This window comes from Eretmochelys imbricata, chromosome 9, assembly GCF_965152235.1.
Source record: "Eretmochelys imbricata isolate rEreImb1 chromosome 9, rEreImb1.hap1, whole genome shotgun sequence".
Taxonomy (NCBI): Eukaryota; Metazoa; Chordata; order Testudines; family Cheloniidae; genus Eretmochelys; species Eretmochelys imbricata.
In genome coordinates this window covers 84,546,945-84,569,319 of record NC_135580.1, presented here as the reverse complement: position 1 = coordinate 84,569,319, position 22,375 = coordinate 84,546,945, and the positions used below count along the sequence as shown (strand labels likewise).

Genomic DNA, 22,375 nt, shown 5'->3' with positions numbered 1-22,375 from the left:
TTACAGAAATTTTGTTATTGTTGCACTTATAGTAGGTATCATTTACAAGGGGGGGGCAGCTTTTAAATTTATCGGCTTAATGAAATATTCCTGTAACTCACCAGCTGGCTGATCTATGAAGGGGTTAATGATATTCTTCATTAGCAAGATTACTGTCTGCTTTAGTTGAGTGAGGTTGAAGTGGTAAGTATCATCATAAAGCCAGTTACTGGTTGTCCATTTGCAAATCCTGACAGTCTTACTAGCACTGATCTGCATAAAATCAAATTAGTCTCATTTGTATTGAATTTTATTAATCCTCCGACTTGGTTTTGGTTGATCACTTTGGTATCTAGAACATGTGAAGGTCCATCAACCTTGGCATATAAGCATTTTTTCTAAAAATTCAAAACATTTTATTGAGAGACCATACCATTTCCAGAACAAATGTATTAACAGCATTCATCTGCAGGATTATACTTTATAAATAAACATGAAAAATAGTTTCTTATGATACTTAGGGTAGAAAAATGTAAGGTTAAAGATGAAAAATCGGTGGGGTTTTTTTTCTTTTCTTTTAACGCTGAGAGTCCCTCTCTGTAATATAGTATGAGGCTCTGCCATAATTGATATAAAACCCAAAAGACCAACTACCCCCAGATGTGAAGAAGGTACAATGGAGGGCAAATAGAATGATTTTGAGTGAGAGGAACTTTGAGAGTTCTTTGGAAAGATGAGCCACTGAAATTAGTTTCTGAATGGAATAAATAGATTATATTGGTGTTTCTCAAATGTTGGGGTGTGAGCCGTTGAAAATGTTGTTACAACCTAAAGCAAAGAAAATCATGTTCCTTCACCTTGCACGCTCTTATCCTTCCAGGTAAAATATCCTGTCTACCCCTTGAAACGCGCGCACACAAATTAGATAGGTTCATCATTATCACTGATCCATTTATTATTATTATTTTTAGAGTAAATATAAGGGGTTATGAAACTTTTTGACTTTGACTAAGTGGTCACCAATCTGAAAAGGCTGAGAGAAACAGGATTAGGTGATGCAAATCAGATTGAGCCACTGTCAAGTGGAAGAAAAAATGAGGCACGAGTATAAGAGAAGTAAGCAGCTGAGGAACTAATGCAGAATTGCTTTGCATATGACTATGTGCATTAATTTCTACAGTGGAGCTGTTCTGCTTGAAGCTGGCAATTGGGGTTTGCCAAATAAATGTAATGGGATTACTCGTGTGCTTAAATTTAGATGTGTGCTTAGTTTACCAATTCAGAGATCATAGTTAACGTGAGCATCTAGGACAGTGTAAAGTGTTTCTGAAGTTAAGGTTTCTCTCTTGAAATGAATAATGTCAAATATATTTTTTAGAGCAGGATTGTTTAAGATGCTGCATAATATGATGATGCTAAAAGAATAATCTTCCATTTAAATGCTGGGATTGGCGCACTCTGTTTGAAATTCATCCTTATTTAGAATGCCAGCAAATGGCCTAAATATCACTTAAATCTCACTTAAGCCTTCAAAATAAGAGTTTTACCTGAATAAGAAGACCTTCACATTTAAATCCTGGTATAGTCAGCGTGCAGCAGATCCTCTCTGAGACCCAGTAATTCCAGAATATAGACCAGGGGTCGGCAACTTATGGCACGCGTGCCGATTTTTAATGGCACGCTGCTGCCTGCCAGGTCCCAGCCACTGGCCCCGCTCAGCACCCTGCCGAACCCAGGCCGGGACCCCAGCAGGCAGCAGCTTGCCATTAAAAATCCTGCCCGCCATGGCCCGCTCTTCTCCGCCCCGGCCCCCGCGGGGATAGGGTGAAGAAGCTTGGTCCTGCCGGCTGCTGCTGCAGGGCAGGTAAGGTCCGCCCTCCCCTGCCTCTTCCCCCAGTGTACTGGGTTCCTGCCCTTGCCCCTCCTCCTCTCCCTCCCTGCCACCCATCAGCTGATGGCCCTTGCAAGGGAGGGGGAGAAGCGGAGCCGCAGCGCAGGAAAAGAGGTGGGAACAGGGCCTTGAGGAAGGGGGGTAAAATAAGGGCAGATCCCCTCCAGCCCCCTGCCATGAGCCACTCTAGGCAGGGGCCTGGGAGCACCCTCATGACCCCAGCCCACACCCCCAGCCCTCTGCCCTGACCCCTACACCCCCCCACACACACTTCTGCCCTGACCCCTGCACCTCCTCACACCCTAGCCTCCTGCCCTGACCGCTGCACCCCTCACACATACCCAGCCCTCCATGCCCTGATTCCTGCACCCTCCTCACACGCCCCCAGCCCTCTGCCCTGACTCTTGCACTCCCCACATTCCTACCTGCACCCCTCGCACCAAATGGGAGCTGCCCTGGTAAGCACTCCACACCCAAACCTCCTGCCCCAACCCTGAGCCCCCTCCCTCATTCTAGCTCCTGGCCAAACCCTACACTCCAACCCCCAGCCCTGTGCTCAGTGCCCTCCCACCCTCAGCTCAGTGCAGAGAGAGAGGAAGAGAATGGGCTAGAACCAGGGAGAAGGTAGGTATGTACCCACTCTATGTGGGCAGGGCTGGGATCCCAGACTGGCAGCGGGCTGAGCGGGGCCAGCAGCCGGGACCCTGGCTGGCAGGAACCGGCGGACAGAACCCCAGACTGGCAGCGGGCTGAGCCGCTCTGCCCACTGCTGGTCTGGGGTCCCGACTGCCGGCCCCGCTCCGCCCACTGCCGGAATGGGTTTCTGGCTGCCGGCCCCTGGCCAGCCGGGGTCCCAGCCGCAGGCCCCGCTTGGCCTGCTGCCAGCCTAGGTGAACGGAACCCCAGGCTGGCAGCAGGCTGAGCGGGCCAGCAGTGTAAGATCAGCATTTTAATTTAATTTTAAATGAAGCTTCTTAAAAGTTTTGAAAACCTTGTTTACTTTACATATGACAATAGTTTAGTTATATAATATATAGACTTATAGAGAGAGACCTTCTAAAAAATGTTAAAATGTATTACTGGCACGTGAAACCTTAAATTAAAGTGAATAAATGAAGACTCTGAACACCGCTTCTGAAAGGTTGTCGACCCCTGATATAGATCATGGTGCACAGGCCAAGCAATGCATGAGCAACTGAAAATTTGACAAATAGTCATAGCTTCTGGGTATTAGCCTATAAACTACAGTGGTAGTAACTTTTAACTATATTCTATGTATTTTTTTTCTGTGCTACTGAGAAAACTCTTATTGCCATCTGATAAATGTTTTTGTGTTGTCCTGCAGGAGTCCTGCTCCTTCTAAATTGTTTGTTTACTTTTTAAAATAGAACAACAAATTCATAACGCTGAATTATTTTCAAGATGTCGAGCAGCAAAAGGTCGAATGATGATAATTTCAACGGCTGCTAATTGGGAGAACTGGGGAGGGAAATATTGGCAAAATTTTTCATTTCTATGTTGTGTCAAAATGTTGTGTGATTTGAAATTCTGCAGCTGGCGGTGGCCTAGTTATTTAATAAGTCCTCAGAAAGCTGATTAAGTAGAATGCATAGTGTGGTTATTTGCTTGAGTTTATAGTTGTACTTTCCCTCTCCTATTCATCCCCTTCCCCACTTGATTCTTGTATTTCAAAGGTACCAGGGATTTAGCCTCTAGTGACAGAAGATAGCTCTCCCTTCTGCACTAAGACCTGGGCTTTGCTCAGGGGCTCCCATATGGGTGGGGAGAGGACAAAATCCTTCTCCCAACCCTTAGAGTGTAGAGCAGCAGCAGAATCATTTCACACCGGTTAGTGGTGGTGGTTCCATCGGTCTCCTCATCGTTAAAATCTTTTATGTTTTGAGTCTTTAGTTCTGTAATAAAGATCCTCTGTAAATGTGTCTATGCTCTGACATTTCTATCTGCTCCCCTCCATCCCATGATGACTGAAATGTATTCTGAGCCGTCCTGTTAGAATTGTGAAATGTTTTGCTCCTGTTTAAACAGCTGTTTTTTAAAATGCTCTTGCTTATGACTCCTGGTATAAATAATAGGTGTTATGGTGATAATTATAATCGCTGTTAACACACAACACCATAGATTATGAAAATTTAATTACTGTTCATGATAGCTTGTGAGGAATTAATTGCTGCTTATCGACTCCACTTTCAGTATAAGCATGTCTTTTAGCTATGGATGCTTGTGCTCATTACAGACTGAATACACTGAGTTTCTTCAGGATTTGTGTCTTCCTTTCTTTAATCAGGATAACTACCTATACCAATTCCTACAGTGAAGCAGTCCCGCATGCAACTGGCAATTACGATGTTTGATAAGTAAGAAATACATCTGCTGCTAAAGCGAAAATAATCAAATGTACTTTTAAATCTATAAATATGTGCTTAAAATGTGTTAAGGCTGGACTAGACTGCTATCCATAATTTAGACCTAAATACAACCCATGATTCCAAAGTAAAATTTACACTCAACTTATTTGGTGCTACTGAGTTCACTGAGGCCAAGATTTCATCCCTTGTTTATAAGTTACCAGTGCAGTGTCACAAACCTACTACTGGCTGAGAACCAGGGAGTGAAATTGACCAGTCTCATCCTAGATGAGTAAAGTATGAACACAGTGAAAAGTAAAAATAAAATTCTCTGGTTTTGGTGGTGTGTCAGTAATGTGGGTAGAGAGGCTTTAAAATTTGACTGTCCCATTCTGAAGTAAAAAAATCTGCCTACTCACAATTCTCCACCTAATAAGACAATAGTTCCAATTTGGAGTGGGTGTTAGCAGGGGTTACTAAGTCATACTCACATACGCATGTCAGAATCCGGTTTAATACAATGTGTGTTGTAGCTGGGCTGTTCAAATGGAGTTAAATCTGCATCATTGCTTGTCTGTTCTTCTGTTTGTTCTTAGTTCTGTGCAGTTGCACTGTAACATAGAATCATGAGAGAAAATCATTGCAGGAATTCAATTTAACACAAAGAGCAAGTTAATATAAAACGTGTTGTTTCTACAAGAAGTTTTTTTAAAAAGTGCTCCACTGTTGAACAGCTGCTTCAAATTCAGACACCTGCTAATTGAAGAACGTGCAAGATTAGATACTTGGTACCAGACTCTTCTAATCTAAGGTTTATCTCCCTTTCAGTGCACTGGTGGATAGTGGGGATACATATTGCTTGTTTGGAGGCACTGGAGATTCTCCAGGGAATATTCAGATGCTTTCAACTTCACGTGAAATTCTGCGACTAATTATGTTCGGAGGAACCCAAGACCTTTTGTCCTGTATCATGTACCTCTGAAGTAAGCCTAAGACACATTTATGGTTTAACACTTTGCACGGTGTAGCGCTGGTCTCTATTTTCTATCCTCTTCTAGCATAGGACTATATGGGTGCTGTTTTGTGGCATTGTTGCTGTGGCCCAAATTCTCTGCTGGTCTAAATGGAGGCAGCACCATAAACTTAAATGGTGTTTCACTCATTTACACTAGCAGAGAATTTGGCTCAGTGACCTAAATGTACTCAAGTAGTTCCCTTCAAGTTTAATGGAATTGCAATAAATTAGAATTTACACAAAGACTTTGTCCCTTTTTGTCTCCTGTGTGACCCTTTTTTGAAAGAATTTGACTGTCGGGAATGGAGTTTGGTTCAGGTGTTGCTTAGACATATGTACTGCATGGCGAGTCTGTGGTCATCCAATGACCAGGTGGGCTTCCTCCCTCTACTACAAATTTGTTCTCTCTTTCAGTTCTGCCATCTTGCTAGCAAAACAACTCCCCAGCTTAACTGAATCCCAGCTGCCTGTTCAACTTACTCATCAAATCTTCCTCTCCTTTGGCCTCCATTTCTCTGCACAGGAATGTGCCAATTTCTTACAAAATATGATATGACCATCTCCCTTCCCCCCCTACGGCTTTCACCTCCTCCTTCCTTGTCACACTTGCAGAATTTTCCTGTCTACTCTACACTTGACTGAGCGAGCTCATCTTATCTCCTGATCTCCCTCGCAGGGGTGGGAAAACTACGCATCCAGCCCTCCAGACGTTTTAATCCGACCCTCGAGCTCCTGCTGGGGAGCAGGGTCCGAGGCTTGCCCTTGTCCACACAGCTCCTGGAAGCAGCGGTATGTCCCCTCTCCGGTTCCTATGCATAGGGGCAACCACAGGGCTCTGCATGCTGCCCCCACCCCAAGCGCTGCCCCCGCAGCTCCCATTGGCCAAGAACCGTGGCCAATAGGAGCTGCAGGGGCGGCACCTGCGGATGGGGCAGCGTGCAGAGCTGCTTGGCCGCACCTCCGCATAGAAGCTGGATGGGGGACATGCCGCTGCTTCTGGGAGCTGCTTGAGGTAAGCACCGCTCAGAGCCTGCCCTCCTGACCCCCTCCCATGCCCCAACCCCTCCCCCAGCACTGTTCCCCCTCCTGCCCTCGAACCCCTCAGTCCCAGCCCAGAGCACCCTCTTGCACCCCCAATCCCTCATCCCCATCCCAGAGCTCCCACCCCCAGCTGGAGCCCTCACCCCCTCCCACACTCCAACCCCCAATTTTGTGAGCAATCATGGCCTGCCATACAATATCCATGTGGCCCTTGGGCCAAAAAGTTTGCCCACCCCTGCACTAGAGGATCCTCCTCATCACCTGTCCAGCTTTGTGTGGGTTCCATGGGGCTTTCTCCTTGGTCCACATCCTCTACAGGTTATTGCTGGGTAGTCTCACCCACAAACACAAATTCAACTATTGTTCTGCTCTGTGCTGATAACTCAGAGCTTTAACTCTCTACTTCAGACTTGTCTCCGTCTACCCAAGCTAAAATATCTGCCTGTTTCTCTGACATCTCTTCACGGATGTCTAGCTGTCAGCTCAAGTTTAACATGGCTAAAACAGAACCCTTAATCTTACTACTCAAGTCCTTTTCCCCCACCTTCTTTCTTGATCACTCTGGACAACACCCCATCCTGTCTGCTACTCAGGCCCGTAACACGGGCATCATCTTTGACATGGACCTCTTGGGTCCTCACACCCAGGCTATGTTTAAACCTGACAGATTCCTTCTGCATAACATCTCTAAGGCAAGGCCTTTCCTATCCATCCACACAATTTAAATCTCTCATCCAAGGTCTCATCATGTTTCAATTTCCATAATGTCCTTCTCTCTGGCCTTGACAAATGCAGTCGTACCTCACTCATGTCTTTTCAGTGAATGTAGCTGAAAATATCATTTTGCTAGCCAATAGTTTTGACCATGGCACCCCCTCCTTTGTCTCCCTCTGCTGTTCCTCCTCTATTGCATCAAACATAAACTACTTGTCCTCACTTTTAAGGGCCCTAAAAGCCTATACCCACCCTACCTATATCTTTCAGTCACTGCTGAAATGTTGACTTTCACCTCTAATCAGTCCCTGGTGCCAGCTTCCATTGACCATTTGTTACATTTTCAAACAAGCAGTGCTTTCTCCCATGCTGCCCTTCACACTTGTGAGGAACTCCACCTAAATATCTGCAAATCCACTTCCTTGTTCTCCTTAAAACTTGCCTTTCCCATGATGCTTATAGAAAAAACTTGAGTTAGGCCACGGGGGTGCTGAGAACACTGTTTATCATGTTGACTAATATTGTTTCCTTGTACTCCCTATCTGTCTGTCTATATCTAGTCTTATACTTAGATTGTATGCTCTGTTTGTATAGCACCCAGTACATTGGGGTCCATGAGTGGGGCTCCTAGGCACTATGATAATATAAATATTTGAGGATATACAGCTGTGAAATGTATCAGACATCTCATAGGCAACAGATGTTTAATGCTCAGCTGAAGTCCTCTTTTAAACAGCCTGCTAATTTATCAGAAATTTCAGCAGCCTGCCCAGCCAGGCATGCATCAACAAACCATTGCTGAATACAGAGATGAAGCAAATGGGATGCAGCAGAAAATGACAGGTGTACAGTGCTGTGTGCGCTTCAAGGTACTGACAACAGCAAGTGGTAAAACGTGGGGTGAAAGATAAATATTATTCTAGAGACTGGTGAGTGTGTGCCAGGGAGTTAGCAGCGGATGGCAGGATTCAAGATGACAATATCCCATAATGTTTTACGTATTCAGGCTACTGCTTGAATGGCTCGGCTGGTGAATTTTCTATTTTAAGAATTGGCAATATTGCACTGGAGGTGGGAAAAGAAAGGTAAATAATTTGGGAACGTATAAGATAAATAATTTTAATAAATAAGATAAATAAGAAATGTAAATAATTTGAGAACATGGCCATGCTGGGTCAGACCAAAGGTCCATCTAGCCCAATATCCTGTCTTCGACAGTGGCCAATGCCAGAGAGAATGAACAACAGGTAATCATCACATGATCCATTCCATCGCCCATTTCCAGCTTCTGGCGAACAGAATAGCCATTGATGGACCTATCCTCCATGAACTTAACTAGTTCTTTTTTGAACCCTCTCATAGTCTTGGCCTTCACAACATCCTCTGGCAAGGAGTTCCACAGGTTGACTGTGCACTGTGTGAAAAAATACTTCCATTTGTTTGTTTTTAAACCTGCTGCCTATTAATTTCATTTGTTTGACCCCTAATTCTTGTGTTATAGCTATGGACGTAATGTATGCAGCATGATACAGAAGAGCAGGAGACTGGGAATCTGGAGTCGTGTTTTATTGTAGTTTTTGCCACTGTTGTGCTGCGTGAGATTAGCCAGCTTAGTTTGTATTGCAGACAGTTGGCTGTTGGGTGACTGAACTAAGGATGGCTATTCCACTAAAGGTTGGGGGTATTAGAGAGCTGTGCCATCAAATTTAAGGTAATCTCTCCCCTCCTTCTTAAATTTAACATTTTTCTCAGAGGAAAAAGACCATCCTAGAAAAAACTTTTTACTAATGTGTGTGAGTCCCCCCCCCCCCTTTTTAAAAGGAATACATCAGTCTGTAAATGTTTCTCTCTTCCCCACCCCCACCCCCCAAAAAAACTGTTCAGTGCATCCTTCAAAGGGTGAGAAAGACACAGCACCTCTGATACTGGACAAAAAATTTTTTTTGCACACAGGAAAAGTTACTAAATGAACCAGTGTGCTCTTGTTCCAAATGTTACCTGTTTAAAGTACCTTCTGGGCTTCCCTTTATGGCCACAATAGTCTGTTTGGATCCCAACTTAAGCTACACCAAAAATATTCAAAGGCATTGCAAGTATTCCTATGAAAGGTATATTGTAGTCTAATCCTAAACCAGCAAATGAACAAACATTGTTCTGAAAAGCAAATTTTTATGGATCTCTGGATCAGTGTCAGTACATGCTTTGTGGTATTTCTGTCAGAACTCTTTCTTAAAATAAAATCCTAGTAATTTCATAGCTCTGCTGATTTGTCTGGCTACTGCTAGTGGAAATGGTAAAGAGTTGAGATGTTCATTGAAGTTCCAATTGAAAGCTTTCTCACTTGGTAAATGCTAACTTTTCAGTGACTCTATTCATTAAAAATGTCTCTGACTGCAATGGGTACCTAGGATGGTGATGTGGAAAAGTACAACTTTAACTATCAGGTCTGTTTCCGCAGGTGAATTTAAAAAAAAACAAACTTCTACCTACCTTGGCAGATAACCTCTCCACATGGTATATAATTGCCAACACTTACTAGCCTTGGTAAAAGATATATCAATTTATGTTGTTTCTTTACTAGCTAAATATTTCTGTGAGAATTTGTAACGCTATTTACTGAGCATGTGGAGCCGGAAGTCAGTCTCATAATGCATCAAAATATTTGTTGGACAGAGACAAAACAGTTGAGTTTTCTTCAAAGTGAATGTTCATTAGAGCACTTGTTTCTTTTCAGGAATTAGGGGATATTTTTGTTCTTATTTAAGCTATGATCCATTCTCTAAGATATTAACATTCCTTGCTTATTTTAAACAATCTGTAAGAAAGTAAGGTGAATTAAAAGATCTGTCTGATGGGGAGAGAAGGAAGGAAATGAAGTAAATTCAGACTTTCATGAACTAATGTGTGGTCTCAGCAGTGTGGGAGAAGAAATATGAGAGCCCAAGACATTTGTGTTATATGACAGCGGCTCTGAACCTTACCAGATTACTGTACCCCTTTAAGGAGTCTGTTTTGTCTTGTGTGCCCTCAAGTTTCACCTCACTTAAAAACTACTTGCTTACAAAATCAGACATAAAAATACAAAAGTGTAACAGCACGCTATTACTGAAAAATTGCTTACGTTCTCATTTTTACCATATAATTATAAAATAAATCAATTGGAATATAGCTATTGTATTTACATTTCAGTGTATCGTATATAGAGCAGCATAAACAAGTCATTGTCAGTATGACATTTCAGTTTGTACTGACGTCACTAGTGCCTTTTATTAGCCTGTTGTATAACTAGACAAATTACTAGATAAATTGATGTACTCCTTGAAAGATGTATGCGTATCCCTGGTTGAGAACCACTGTTCTATGATATGAAAGAAAGGGCACAGCTTAGCCTGTGATTGTGTAAGCCACTCCACAGTTACAGATGTGTGGAACTCTGTTAGTAGGGTGCCAGATGCGTGCAGGGGTTCACCCACGCAGATCAGTTTGCTGTATTGCAGCCATAGCGAGTAGACTCTAGTGTAGCTGTCGCAAGGACTGAAAGTGCTTGGGCAGTAATAGGTTTTGTGTGACCCTTCGTATTGCATTAACAAGACTAGAGAAAATCTCTCTGCTGGGTTTAAAGCTTTATGTTTTGTCAGCTCGTGTCCTGAAAATGTTGTTGTGGATGAAATTAAAAATAGGACAAGTCTGGAGGTGGTGGGTTCACTGTCTTTGCTGAGGCTGCTGGGATGGATGGGGCAGTTATGGCACTCCCAGAAGCTATTGTACTGTTTGGATCCAGAGATGTGTGCATTTTAAATATGTAACAGAGTCAAACTTGGATCAGTATTTACTGTGCAGCTTTCCAGGGGACCACGATCATATTTGCCATATTATGAGTGTCCTAGATTTTCTGTTTAGTTGACCTTTAGTTGGTGAGGTATGAACTACCTTTGTATACTAAAGGATTTGTTCAGAACATCATTGTATTGTAGAGGTTTTTTTTAGTGATGCCTCAAGGGGAAAAAAAACACTTTATTCTGCAGATTGAAGGACAGTTTACTGCATTTACCATCTTGGGTTCAGTCCCTATAAATATTTAAGAACATGCCTAACTTTTTCCATGTGAAATGACTCACATAGGCAAAGTTAAGTACGTGGTAAAGTGTTGTTTGTTTCTCAGGTAACACCAATCACTGGTGCAGATCAAGTATTTAAAATAATAGAGATGAAAAAAAGAACCCCTACAGCTGACACTGCTGAGATCAACCATGTCTAGCATTGCTGGTTGGACAGCAAAACTAGCTGGACCTTCTTGGTCAATTCCACTTTTCTGGTAGTGATGGGCTAAGACCAAATCCCCTTGGATGTTTCCAAAATTCGGGCAGAATCTGAATTCTGGGGCTCTGACCTATCTTGACTTTTCTGGGTTTTGTTCACTAGCAAAAATACTGTTTTGGTTATCCAGTGTGACGGGGGCAGCCCCCATTCTTCTGTTACCTAAACTCCCCCAGATTTTTGTTTTCTACAGTACCTTCACAAATACATGTTCATTTTTTTGCTCTTTAGTCTGTGCTCATGCATACTTGCACTTCCCTTTGGTAGCAGTTGCAGCCTCTTGGTCTCCAGCACTATGGCCCTTGCTAACAGAAAGTGTGAGTTGGATGAAATGGCTGAATAAGTCCTAATTTAAAACATGGATGCTGTACTTCTCTCTACCAAAATAAGATAGTTTGTGCAGCAGACTAGCCCTGAGGGCAACTGTTGGTGGAGATGCCTGGGTGAAACTGAGATAGTCGTCAGGGTTCATCAGCATTTATGTAAGTTAGTTCAGAAAATCTAGGAGCGTGGCAGGAAATTTGAATAAAACAGTCTGCCTGTAAAATACCAGGAAAGGAATTGCTGTAAAGAAATGTTTAAATGAATGTGCTTCAGAATCCAATAGAAATGTCCTTGTGTAGCTGGCACCATTCTACACCCTTGACGCTCTTTATTTTAAAGGGTCCTGCTGTCTACAGACTTTAATGCTAGCAATATTTTAACAGTTTTTGTCATCGTCCCCCTGCTCAGCATTAAAATATGGGAAATACCCTTGCTGATCCATGCTAGGTTGCCTGCCTGGTGCCCAAGCCAGAGAATTGTGCAGATCCTGTGGAAATAACTGGTATCATATGTCAGTTTCTTGGCAACTCATCTGCTTTGGCTTCTTGGAGAATTCCAACTCCTGGCAGGACTGAGTTAAGCTGTATTTATAGTATACTTGCTAAGTATACTTGCTACTATCCAAATGTACTCATCAAATAACTTTTAGTTTTCAGGTCTCAGGGCTACACTGCAAAAAAAACAACAACAACAAAAAACCCCACAACCCCTCCCCCCCCACAACCCTCCAAAACCTTATGGCAGCAAGTCTCAGAGGCCAGGTCTGCAGACTCAGGCTTGTGCCACAGGGCTAAAAATAGCAGTATAGATGTTCTTACTCAAGCTGGAGCAAGGGGGGGGTGAGTCTCGGAGCCCAATCACCAGCTGGTGTGGGAACATATACATTGCTATTTTTAGCCCCATAGCACAAGCCTGAGTCTGTAGACCTGTGTTCTGAGACTTGCTGCATGTGGTTTTGTTTGTTTGTTTGTTTTTTGCAGTGTAAATATAATCTTATAAGGCGGTTGTCCTGAATATTTGACAACTGTTTCTTCACTATAGAAAAAGCCATTCATAGCCATCACTAAACCAATAGATAGGAGCTCAGATGTCCCAGGTTCCTGCAGTAAGGGCTGATTCCAAAGCCTAACGTAGTTAATAGAAAGACTTCATCAAATTACTTCATTAGGGCTATAGCCAGCCTGCTTAAGGGCTACAAGAACTTGTGTGCATAGAAGACTGCCCTCCATGCCAGTAACTCCTCTTTTTGCTATACCACTGTGTAAATCTGATGGGAATCTTAGATGAGAGACCATCCTTCAATATTCCATGCATCATGCACTTCTCCTTTCCACGGACTCATGAGCAGTAACAAGGCTGCCATGCCTTCAGATGAAGTAGAAAATTCACTCGTCGGCCATAGCCTACCCTTTTTGGGGATGAGAGCTGCAAGACTTCTTGTAATGTGCTCTCTATTTTTGGAAGCTACCCAGAATACCCCTTAGCATGTGTCCTGGGGAGGGCTACATTGAATCTGCATCATTCTGGGCTGTAGGGACAAGCCGCAGATGTGGCATTATCATTTATGCTCTTTGCTGAAAAAACAAAATGCCAAATCTGTTCTAAAGCAAACTTTACTAGAAAATGTAAAACTTGAATAGTTCGAAAGTAAATTTTCCAAAGCTCCACATCAGCATATTTTGATCATGGGTTAGTTTGATGCAGAGGGTGTGTGTGTGTGTGTATGTGTGTTGCAATTTATTATAAAACAAACAATACATAATTTTATATCCATGTTAAAAATTCTGTGGGTAGACAATACATTTCCCAAGACATTTCTGAATTCCACAATATCCATATGTTTTAATATTGAAACCACAAGCAACAAAGCCAGTAATCTTTAAAAGGAGAGAAGTTTTATTGGTTATTTGAGTAATGTGTGGACTGTGGTTTGCTCCCATTTTAACAATTATGGGGACCTGGGATAGATGGTTAGAGAGGGATGAAATATCTACTAGCAGAAGAACACGACAGTTCATCCATCTATACCTGTCTTGGATCTTTGCTTGTTTGAGTGTTCTAAGAAAAGGAATCAAGTTTGGAGAGTCTCTTCCCATAGCCATTTCAAGTATGTTGTTTTTTCCATGGCTAGTGGGTCCTGTCTCGTGGTGACTCAGGCCTTTTTACATTAAGTTGTTCTGTGTCTCTGAGCTGCTATAGTACATTGTGCAACAACCAGCATTTGGGAACTGTGTTCACCTCCTCTGACCTCGTGTGTAGCTCTCACACAGTAATCCTAGGAGAACCACCTGTACATTCAGAAGGTAAAAATGTCTCATGTTCTGTCCTATTTTCAGAAATGGCATTAACTGTGATGCATCAGTGCTAAAAGGGTGTCAAAAGAGGTAAATGCCAAGTCACAGTGCAGGAGCACACCGGAGAATAGAAGTTAGATGGAGAGGACCTACTCGGTCATCGAGTTCATCTCCCTGTCAATGCAGGATTGCTTCCTATAGTATTCTGTCTAATGTCTTGCCCAGCTTAGTTTTAACTTTCCCAGGCAGTTGGGTTTCTGCTGCTTTCTCAGGAGCCTGCTCTGAAGACTTTACTGTCGGGAAAGATTTCCTGACATGGAGGCTAGCTATCCCTTTCTTAATATTGCCCTTGGGAGACAGGAAGAGCGATGCTGGTGGTAACTGCAAGGAGATTGCAGTTTGGGACAGGCAGCCAGAACATAATGTCCAGCCTGCCTCAGTCACCAGAGCGTGTGAAGCTCCCAGGGGATGGGAGGTGGATATGTGGCCAGGGACAGTGGCCTGGGCCTCTCCTTTGCCCATTGCCAGGGACATCTTTGCTCTTTGAAGTTAACACCATCCTCAGGAGGTCTGGCTTTGCTTCCCTCAGTGAGAAGAGAAACCCACGGGGGCCTGGCACCCTTAGCGATGGTCCCCTTTCAGCTTGTTAGGTCTGGGTTTAGGGACCTTGGACCTTTGGCTTGCAGTTGCTTACCATGCTTTATGTTCATGTTCGCATTTCAGAGCCAAAGTAACTCAAGCAAAGAGTGTTCATCACCCGTCTCAGTTTGTGGGCAGGACACCTCAGCAGTGCTGCCTTCCCTTTGAGTTATAAAATGGGCACGGTAAATATTCTGTTGTGAATAGAGGTTACCTGCAGAATTCCTTAAATCCTGGATTGGCAGGTAACCCATTCTGTGCTCTCTGCACTTACTAGGCACCAGTAAGTGTGTCACCATCTTAGTTCTTGGTGCACATACAAATGCCTAAGTGTTTCATGGAGCAGGCAACACACCCAAAGCAAACACTTGCTAAATCCTAGCAGTGGGGTGAGTCAGTTGTTCTGTACAGCTTTACAATTCCTCTCCTGTTTGTTTTGTTCTTTCTCTTTGTTGTAGCCTGGCTGTACAGTGTGAGTCTGTTTTTTGGCATTTAAATGCCTTACTGTGTAGAAAGGAAGTCAGTGTTGTCTACTCCACACCAGGAAATGCTCTTGTATAACTAGTCAGACCTTAGAACAAACAATCTTTCATGGCATGAAAATGTCATTTTGTTTAACACAATAAAAACTGTCAACACTGTTGCAACAAAACAAACTGTCCTCTGCTCTCAAGTGTGTCCTGAGTGTGGAGTTTGTATAACTGACCCTCACGTTGACTCAACTAGTGCAAAAGTCCTTATGAAACCACAGACAATGGATGGAGAAGGCTTCTCAGCAGGAGCAAATGTTGCATGTTTATATCTGGAACTATTATTTCTGATTCTCAGGCTGTCCAAGTGGCAGAGCTACAAATCCTTTTCCATTTGCTAAAGCCATTTTAAGCTCCTTTCAAGTTGATTGATCTCTGATTTGCTCCCCTTACAGCAGTGTCTTTCAGGAAATAACCCAGAAGAGAGAAGAAAGGGTTAGGATTCAGAAAACTTCCAAGGGTTCTTGCAATGCTTTCCCTTTGCAGAATATTGCTCTATTGTTTAATATTTTTATTACAGAATATTTGAACAATCTGTTTTAAAAAAATAATTTGTATGGAATGTTTATAATTCACTTCCCTAACAGCTGGATGAACATCCTGGAGTTTGCAGTCAGGACACTGGTAGGGCTGAGCATAGTCGGCCATTGTGAATCAGGGCTAGCAGAGTTGCCTATTTAAGGAGATTCTTACGCTGGAGTATGATTAAAAGAAAATATTTTGTGCAAATAAGATTTTTGCCAATAGATTCCTATCCTGTCTTCCTGCTGCTATGAACTCTTATTTTAAACAGTTTCATTCTCAGGCCAGCCTCTCTCTTCACTTATCCCTCTTTAGTGAATCCATAACTCTGTGTTTAATGCATTGGCACTGGATGACTTAGAAATTGTTATGCTGCACAATGCCATGTCAGGGCGAGCTGTGTTTCAGGGAAGGCTTCCCCTTTCTACCAGTTACTCTGTTTACTAAAACAGATGAGCCCACAACAGCGGGGTTTGGATCTGGATTAGCATTAGGTTATGGTTTGGGTCTGAGATGGAGCCAAGGCCAATGACTGGGTTTGCGTTGGATGGTATACATTTTGCTGAGCTGTTCTTGTGAGATTTCAGCCTAAAATGTGGTAAATTATTGTCCAATTTTCACACCTGAACTAGAGCAGAAAAACAGGTATATCTGACCTTGGAAGTGAACCAGAACTCGTAACTATGGAGGCTGTTATGGATCCTGGTATTTGAGTCCAACTCCTCTCTGTCTTCCTCCCACAAATTTTGAATTTGAAGTGCTGGGAATTTCCTTTCCACGTCTCTCAAGCAATGTTAAGATTCAGACTTGTGCTTCTCCCTGTGAATTTTGTTGATTTTTAAGAGCAGGCTGGCACAATTGCGCATTAATGCATAGTTGCTGTATTTTACCCAAATCTGGTGGTTTGAAGTTTACAAGTATAGTGGCTCTCTAGGAGGGTACAGTTTTATTTTTTCTATGTATTCTAAAATATCTTGTCTATAAAGTGGGCCTTTCCTTCACTTTTTTTGGACAGACTTGCAATTTGGTTGTGGGGTTTTTGTTTTTTTTTTGTCTGTGCTCTGTCATTCCTTGTGGTGAGTTTTACTTCCTTATCTTTGAATAGCATTGAGGTTTTGTACCTTACACTGCTGGTAATTGGACAGAAGCAATTTACTGAGGAAGAGCAGAAAACTGGCTCAGCTAGTTCCTCTTTTGTCTTTCTCCCTGCCTGTCCTTGTCAGGGTTGCCTGCCTGCAAGTATTACGCTGTTTTGTTTTTGTATTTGCTATTGGAAAATCTAGACTGCCAGTGCCAAGGGTTAATACATTTGCCACCCCTTCATTAACACAGGTAAATGGCAAAACAATGTAATTGCAAGGAATTGCAGTGTGGCTTTAGGATGTGATGGCTGACCATTCAGTTGGAATTTGGTCAGAAATACCGCACAATGATTTAGCTCAGGTAGGGATGGTTGATTTTTAACACCACTCTGTAACACTCTCTGAGTTAGTGTTGAACCACTGTCCCAGGTTAATGAGATGCCAAGTAAATAAAGGTGGTTTATTTATTACAGGGACTTCCAACACAGATAATCGCATTGTCTTCCTAACTTTCTCCATGATTTCACTAGGAAAAGGTATTCTTCCCTTCCTGACCTAACCTGCTAAGCAGTGATGTTACTCTTGTTATAATTGCTTTTGCCTTCTAGCCTGCAAGTGTCTGCATTTTGGTGAAGCCAGAAAAGAAATGATCCCTATGCTGTGTATGGATAGTTTGCAACATAGTTTGTGCTCACAAAAGATGCTTTGTTAATCATGAAAAATGCTTATTAATGTTTTCCTTGTTTCCTCAGCTTCCCTTTGAGGTGGAAATTTATTACATCCAGCATGTGATGCTCTATGTTGTGCCCATCTATCTGCTGCGGAAAGGAGGTAGGCCTGCAATCAGTCTGAGCCATATTACCCCACTGATATCTGATAGGTTGTAGTTAACTAATTAAGCACAACCTGTTTCATTATGTCTCCAGTTCTTCTAAGACAACACTTTGCTTTACCTGCCATTAGCACACCAGTATTATTGCTGTTTATTATTTGTTTTGAGGTAGTGCCTCAAGAAGCCCTGGGTATGGCCCAGCACCCCATTGTGCTAGGTGCTGTACAAACACAGAACCAAAAGACATTTAATGCCCCAAAGAGCTTACAAGTGTGTATCATCCAAACATGTTCTCTTCCTAACAGACATCTTTGCCACCTTGTGACTTCAAAGACACTTGATTATGTTTTCTTACCTTTTTGACCAAGGTTTGTGATTAAAATGCACTTGATTGCAGGAGTTTTTTGTTTTTGTTTTTAATTTGAAAACTTGAAGAAAACAAAACAATTTAAACTTCTGCCTATGAATATCGTCATCTTGGATGCCTCCAAGCATGGAGTACCTGGGGAGAACTGTTGTTCTTAATGAACAGGGAAGGTTTCTCTTGTAGAACTACCTCCCCAGGTGAATATGAATCAGTCTGCGTAAAGCATGTTGTTTAACTGTGAAGCTTTGGAGAAAATCTAGTGCAAGGTATTGGTGAATCAGGGATAGCTTGATAATAATCAGGGATAGCTCCTCCTAACAAGGTACTTTAGTTCTTCTTCAAGTAGCGTCCCTATGGGTGCTCTCCTTCTGGTGCTCATGTGCCTTCGATCAGAGATTTTTGGTGGCAGAACCCATTCAGCCCACACATGCACCCTACTTGTCCTTGTGCCCCCTGTCAAGGCTATATAGGGCTGCGCGGGCAAACCACCCTCAGTTCCTTGTCAACTGCCTGGGCTTGAAACAGAGAATTCAGCGTGTCCGCTTCAGTTGGCCAAGCTTGCATTGTCTAGTTTGTTAGCTGGTAGTTTATTTTCCCCCGCAAACCACAGCAGACCAGGGGGGATGCGGGTTTACACACACACACACACGCTGTCAGGAGGGTATTAGCCTTCTGCCTGAATTAGGAAATTTCCCACACCATTCGTGTCAATTGCTGATGGATATATAAAAGGTATACAGTCTCCATCCGGAGACTCTCTAGGTGGATTTCTGATTGTATCACTTCCTGTTATCAATCTACCAATATACAACCTCCATTCTACAAGATCTCTTTCTACCTCTGTGGTGCTGCTCAAGAAGGAGAGGTTACTCACCCTGTGCAATGAGTTCTTCAAGATGTGCCCCTTAATGGTTGCTCCACTGCCAGCCCTCCTTCCTCTCTGCTTCGGGGTTTCCTCTGTGGGACTTTGCGGTGGAGAAGGAAGTGCAGGGCACATGTGTAGGCTGAATGGGCGCTAACGAAAATCACTGATTAAAGGTGCATGGGATGCATGCACATCTGAAGTGGAGCACAACAGGGACGTACATCCTGAAGAATTCCAGTTACTGCACAGGATTAACGTTCATTTATGTAATGTCTCAATGAGTCATAAAATTGGGAATGTTACAGACTTCTAATTAGTGCACTAGAGAATGGAAAACGAGATGTTTTATTCGCATATATTCTACGTAGTACATAAGAAGCTAAACCAAACTCTGCTGTACTCCCACCTTGGGACTCGAGATATTTCCAAGTTTCTGATGTTTCCGTCTTGTGTTTTGATCTCACTGGAATTGATCTCACTGGAGATTTTGTAGCCTTATCATATATACTTTAGCCCATGTAATTCCATATTTGTTTTGCTTTGAGGCATTGCCTAAGTGTGTCTCTTGGAGGCTCCCTTTTAGTGATTAATTTCTGGAGTATTTTGTATGGGTTTATCCTCCATTGGGACTGTGTCTTGCAACGGGAATGGCTCAGTGTAGTAAGTCTTCTCCACCTCTACCATATCTGTGGCATTGTTCTGGCTCGCTGCTAAGTGATCACGCTCGTTACAGTGTGTATGGTAACACCCATTGTTTCATGTTCTCTGTGTACATAAATCTCCCCACTGTATTTTCCACTGAATGCATCCGATGAAGTGAAGCTCATGAAAGCTTATGCTCAAATAAATTTGTTAGTCGCTAAGGTGCCACAAGTACTCCTTTTCTTTTTGCTATTTATCAGTTTACAGCTATCTGCTGCCATCTAATGTTGTTGTGAGAGCAGTGAACTTCCAGCCTGGCACTTTCTGCTGGCTATCAGACATCTTTTGTAATCACCCTTGGCTGAGGCTGTGAAGCCAGTTGGTTCCAGCTTGTTTTACAGTTGGCCCCTGTGGTAGAACCCTTTTTACCTGATCGATTAATACCCCGTTAACACAGGACATTGAACTATTGTACAGTAATTGTGTCCCCGGAGACTGGTTCTTGCCAAATCTATAATATGTCTATTCTTGGGAAAACTTAAATTCTTTACAAACTTGGTGAGGTCCAGCACAGATAGAACATCTACAAGAATGACCTAACGTCTGTAGAACCGATGCTAGAAAATGATTTCCTGTTAATATTCTGCCCATCTCACAAACAGATTTGGTTGAAACACTTTTTGACTCCATCACAGGTTGTCTTCTGCTGTAACAATATCTCATGTGGCTTGATCTGTGATCACTGACCTTCAGCAATACGCAGTAATCGGCCTATTATCTATCTGTATACCTTGGGCAGAAGTTTGTATCAGTTTGATTATGTGGATTATGACCTTGGAAAATAGGTTACATGTGCAGCAAAATAATAGTTTATTGGACTCGGAAGCATATTAGAAAGGTGCAGGAGTTTGATAATGGGGACAGTGAGCCTTTCACTTCAAGGTCATCGGTTTTCAGCCTAGCCCATTATCTAATGGCTGTTTAGCTTATGTGAACTGAGTTGGTTGTAGTCCAGTTCCTGGTTGATGCATCAAAAAGCGACAGTCTGAAGTATTGTGGCATTGACTGATGCTCATCCCACGGCCATGCCTGTCAAAGTGGTCTTTCAGAACAGGAAAATTAATGGTGTGGCATAGGGAACAGTTACACAGGTTCAGCCCAAGCAGCTGTAGCGTGCGTGAGACCATAAATGTAGAACTCCAGTTCCATTTTGGAACTTTTCACCAGCACCAGGATATTTTTAAGAATACACCATTCTAGTGATGTAGAAATTGGTGTGTGTGTGTGTGTCTCTCCATCTTTTGTTCACTCTCATTGTGATCCTATTCCCTGTGGCAGACAAGGCACGATCACATAACACGGCCAGCCTTGCAGCTTCTGCTTTGTGTCTGTCCTGGGGACGGGGGCATTCTGGATTGTAGAATGCTTTGTCAAAGAAATCCCACTTACACACAGGAAAATTTCCTTTCTGCTCCCACTGAATCCCCAGCATGGGAAGGAGAGGCCTTTGTTTACTTCCAGCGCTCTGTCCCTGCTTGCCGATAACACCATGGAGAGGTATGGAAGGATTACCCGGTGCTGGCCATAAACAGCTCCTACACGGAGCCCCTACCCACTCAGTCCGTGGCAATCTATTCAGAGACCCTCCCAGGCCACAAATAAGGAGGCTAGTAGTCTGAAGAAATGAGTTCTGTGTAAACAGAAATTAAGGACTCTAACTGCATCCAAATTATGCTAAAATCTCTCCTGGGTGAATTTGAAAGGGAAAAAGCTTTGGAAGGCAATTTCCTGATTGATGGATGAGGAAGACCCTAAATCCTGAGAATATCGACCCCAGATGGTTCGAAGAGCTTCTTTGTCTGTTGAGGGTTAGAAACAGTTTCTGACTGGAGAACACACCTCTCTTGCCAGCTCTGCTGGACTTACTGAGATGACAGATGCTGACCTCTAGGGAAAGAGTGACCATAGGCTCAAAAGGGACAAATAAAATGCAACTGTAGAGTTGACAGAGGAACTGAACTGCAGCACCAATCTTTGGCTTCAGGTGAGAACAAGTCCTAATAAAATGTGAACCAAGGGGATGGGACCCCACCATAAATCCTTCCTTCCTCTGGGCCATCCAAGGGAAGGTTGGTCCCCAGGATTTGGTAGCTGCCAGCTCAAAATCCAAACCTGCTGGAAGGAATGCTACAATTTAGGTGTGCAGGGTTGATTTAGGAGAGTTGTTCCTCCTTGAACATCAGTGAGAGAGTGTTGTAAGTACTTGCATACATATTCACTCTGCAGAATGAGCTGTGCAAAGTGATAACACCTGCTTCCGATGGGTATAATACTTGAATATCTTGACTGAAGCACCTCTGAAAATCAGACTGTATATTTATGGAGTAAAATTAACACTCCCTGTTTGTTTCAGTGGAAAACAAGCAGGATTAGTGAGAGTTAATGTCTCGTATAGTATTTAATGCTAAAATTAAAATACATCTAGCCCCAAACACTGGATCAGAAGAAGGGAAAAGATAATATTTCAGGTGAAAAACAAGGGTCTCTCAAGTATTCACGATCATGAAAGTTAGTTATTAGGTGGAATCATAGTAATTCAGTTAAATATTAATACTTTTTTTCTTTTCTTTCTTTCTTTCTTTTTTTTTTTTCCTTTGGAAGGTATCTACACAGCAGAGCCACTTTGCAATTTCTGGTGGGCTCTGTTATCCACTGGGATGATGTTTGTCTATCATTTTAGCATCTTACAGATTCTGGGACTGGTAAGTGACTACTCATAAAGCAAACATTTGGGCCAAAGTTTCAAAGGGTTTAAGTGCTGGGGCAATTATGTGCTCAAATTGGGCAATTGCACATGCTAATGGCTACTTATTCACACAAACACATTTTACTATGCCTAAATTAGACATGCAGTTGCATACACATTAAGTGCACAACTGCTTGCCTTACTTCTGA

General features: G+C 42.7%; 1 protein-coding gene across 1 annotated transcript in view; it reads left to right on the top strand.

Annotated features, from left to right (window-relative positions):
* TMEM164 (transmembrane protein 164) overlaps positions 1 to 22,375 on the top strand; it is an 84,479-nt gene that overhangs the window by 56,207 nt on the left and 5,897 nt on the right. Inside the window, exons 4-5 of the mRNA XM_077827298.1 lie at positions 17,467 to 17,545; positions 22,082 to 22,182. Coding sequence (XP_077683424.1) covers positions 17,467 to 17,545; positions 22,082 to 22,182 — 180 coding nt within the window. The remainder of the gene's footprint in view (positions 1 to 17,466; positions 17,546 to 22,081; positions 22,183 to 22,375) is intronic.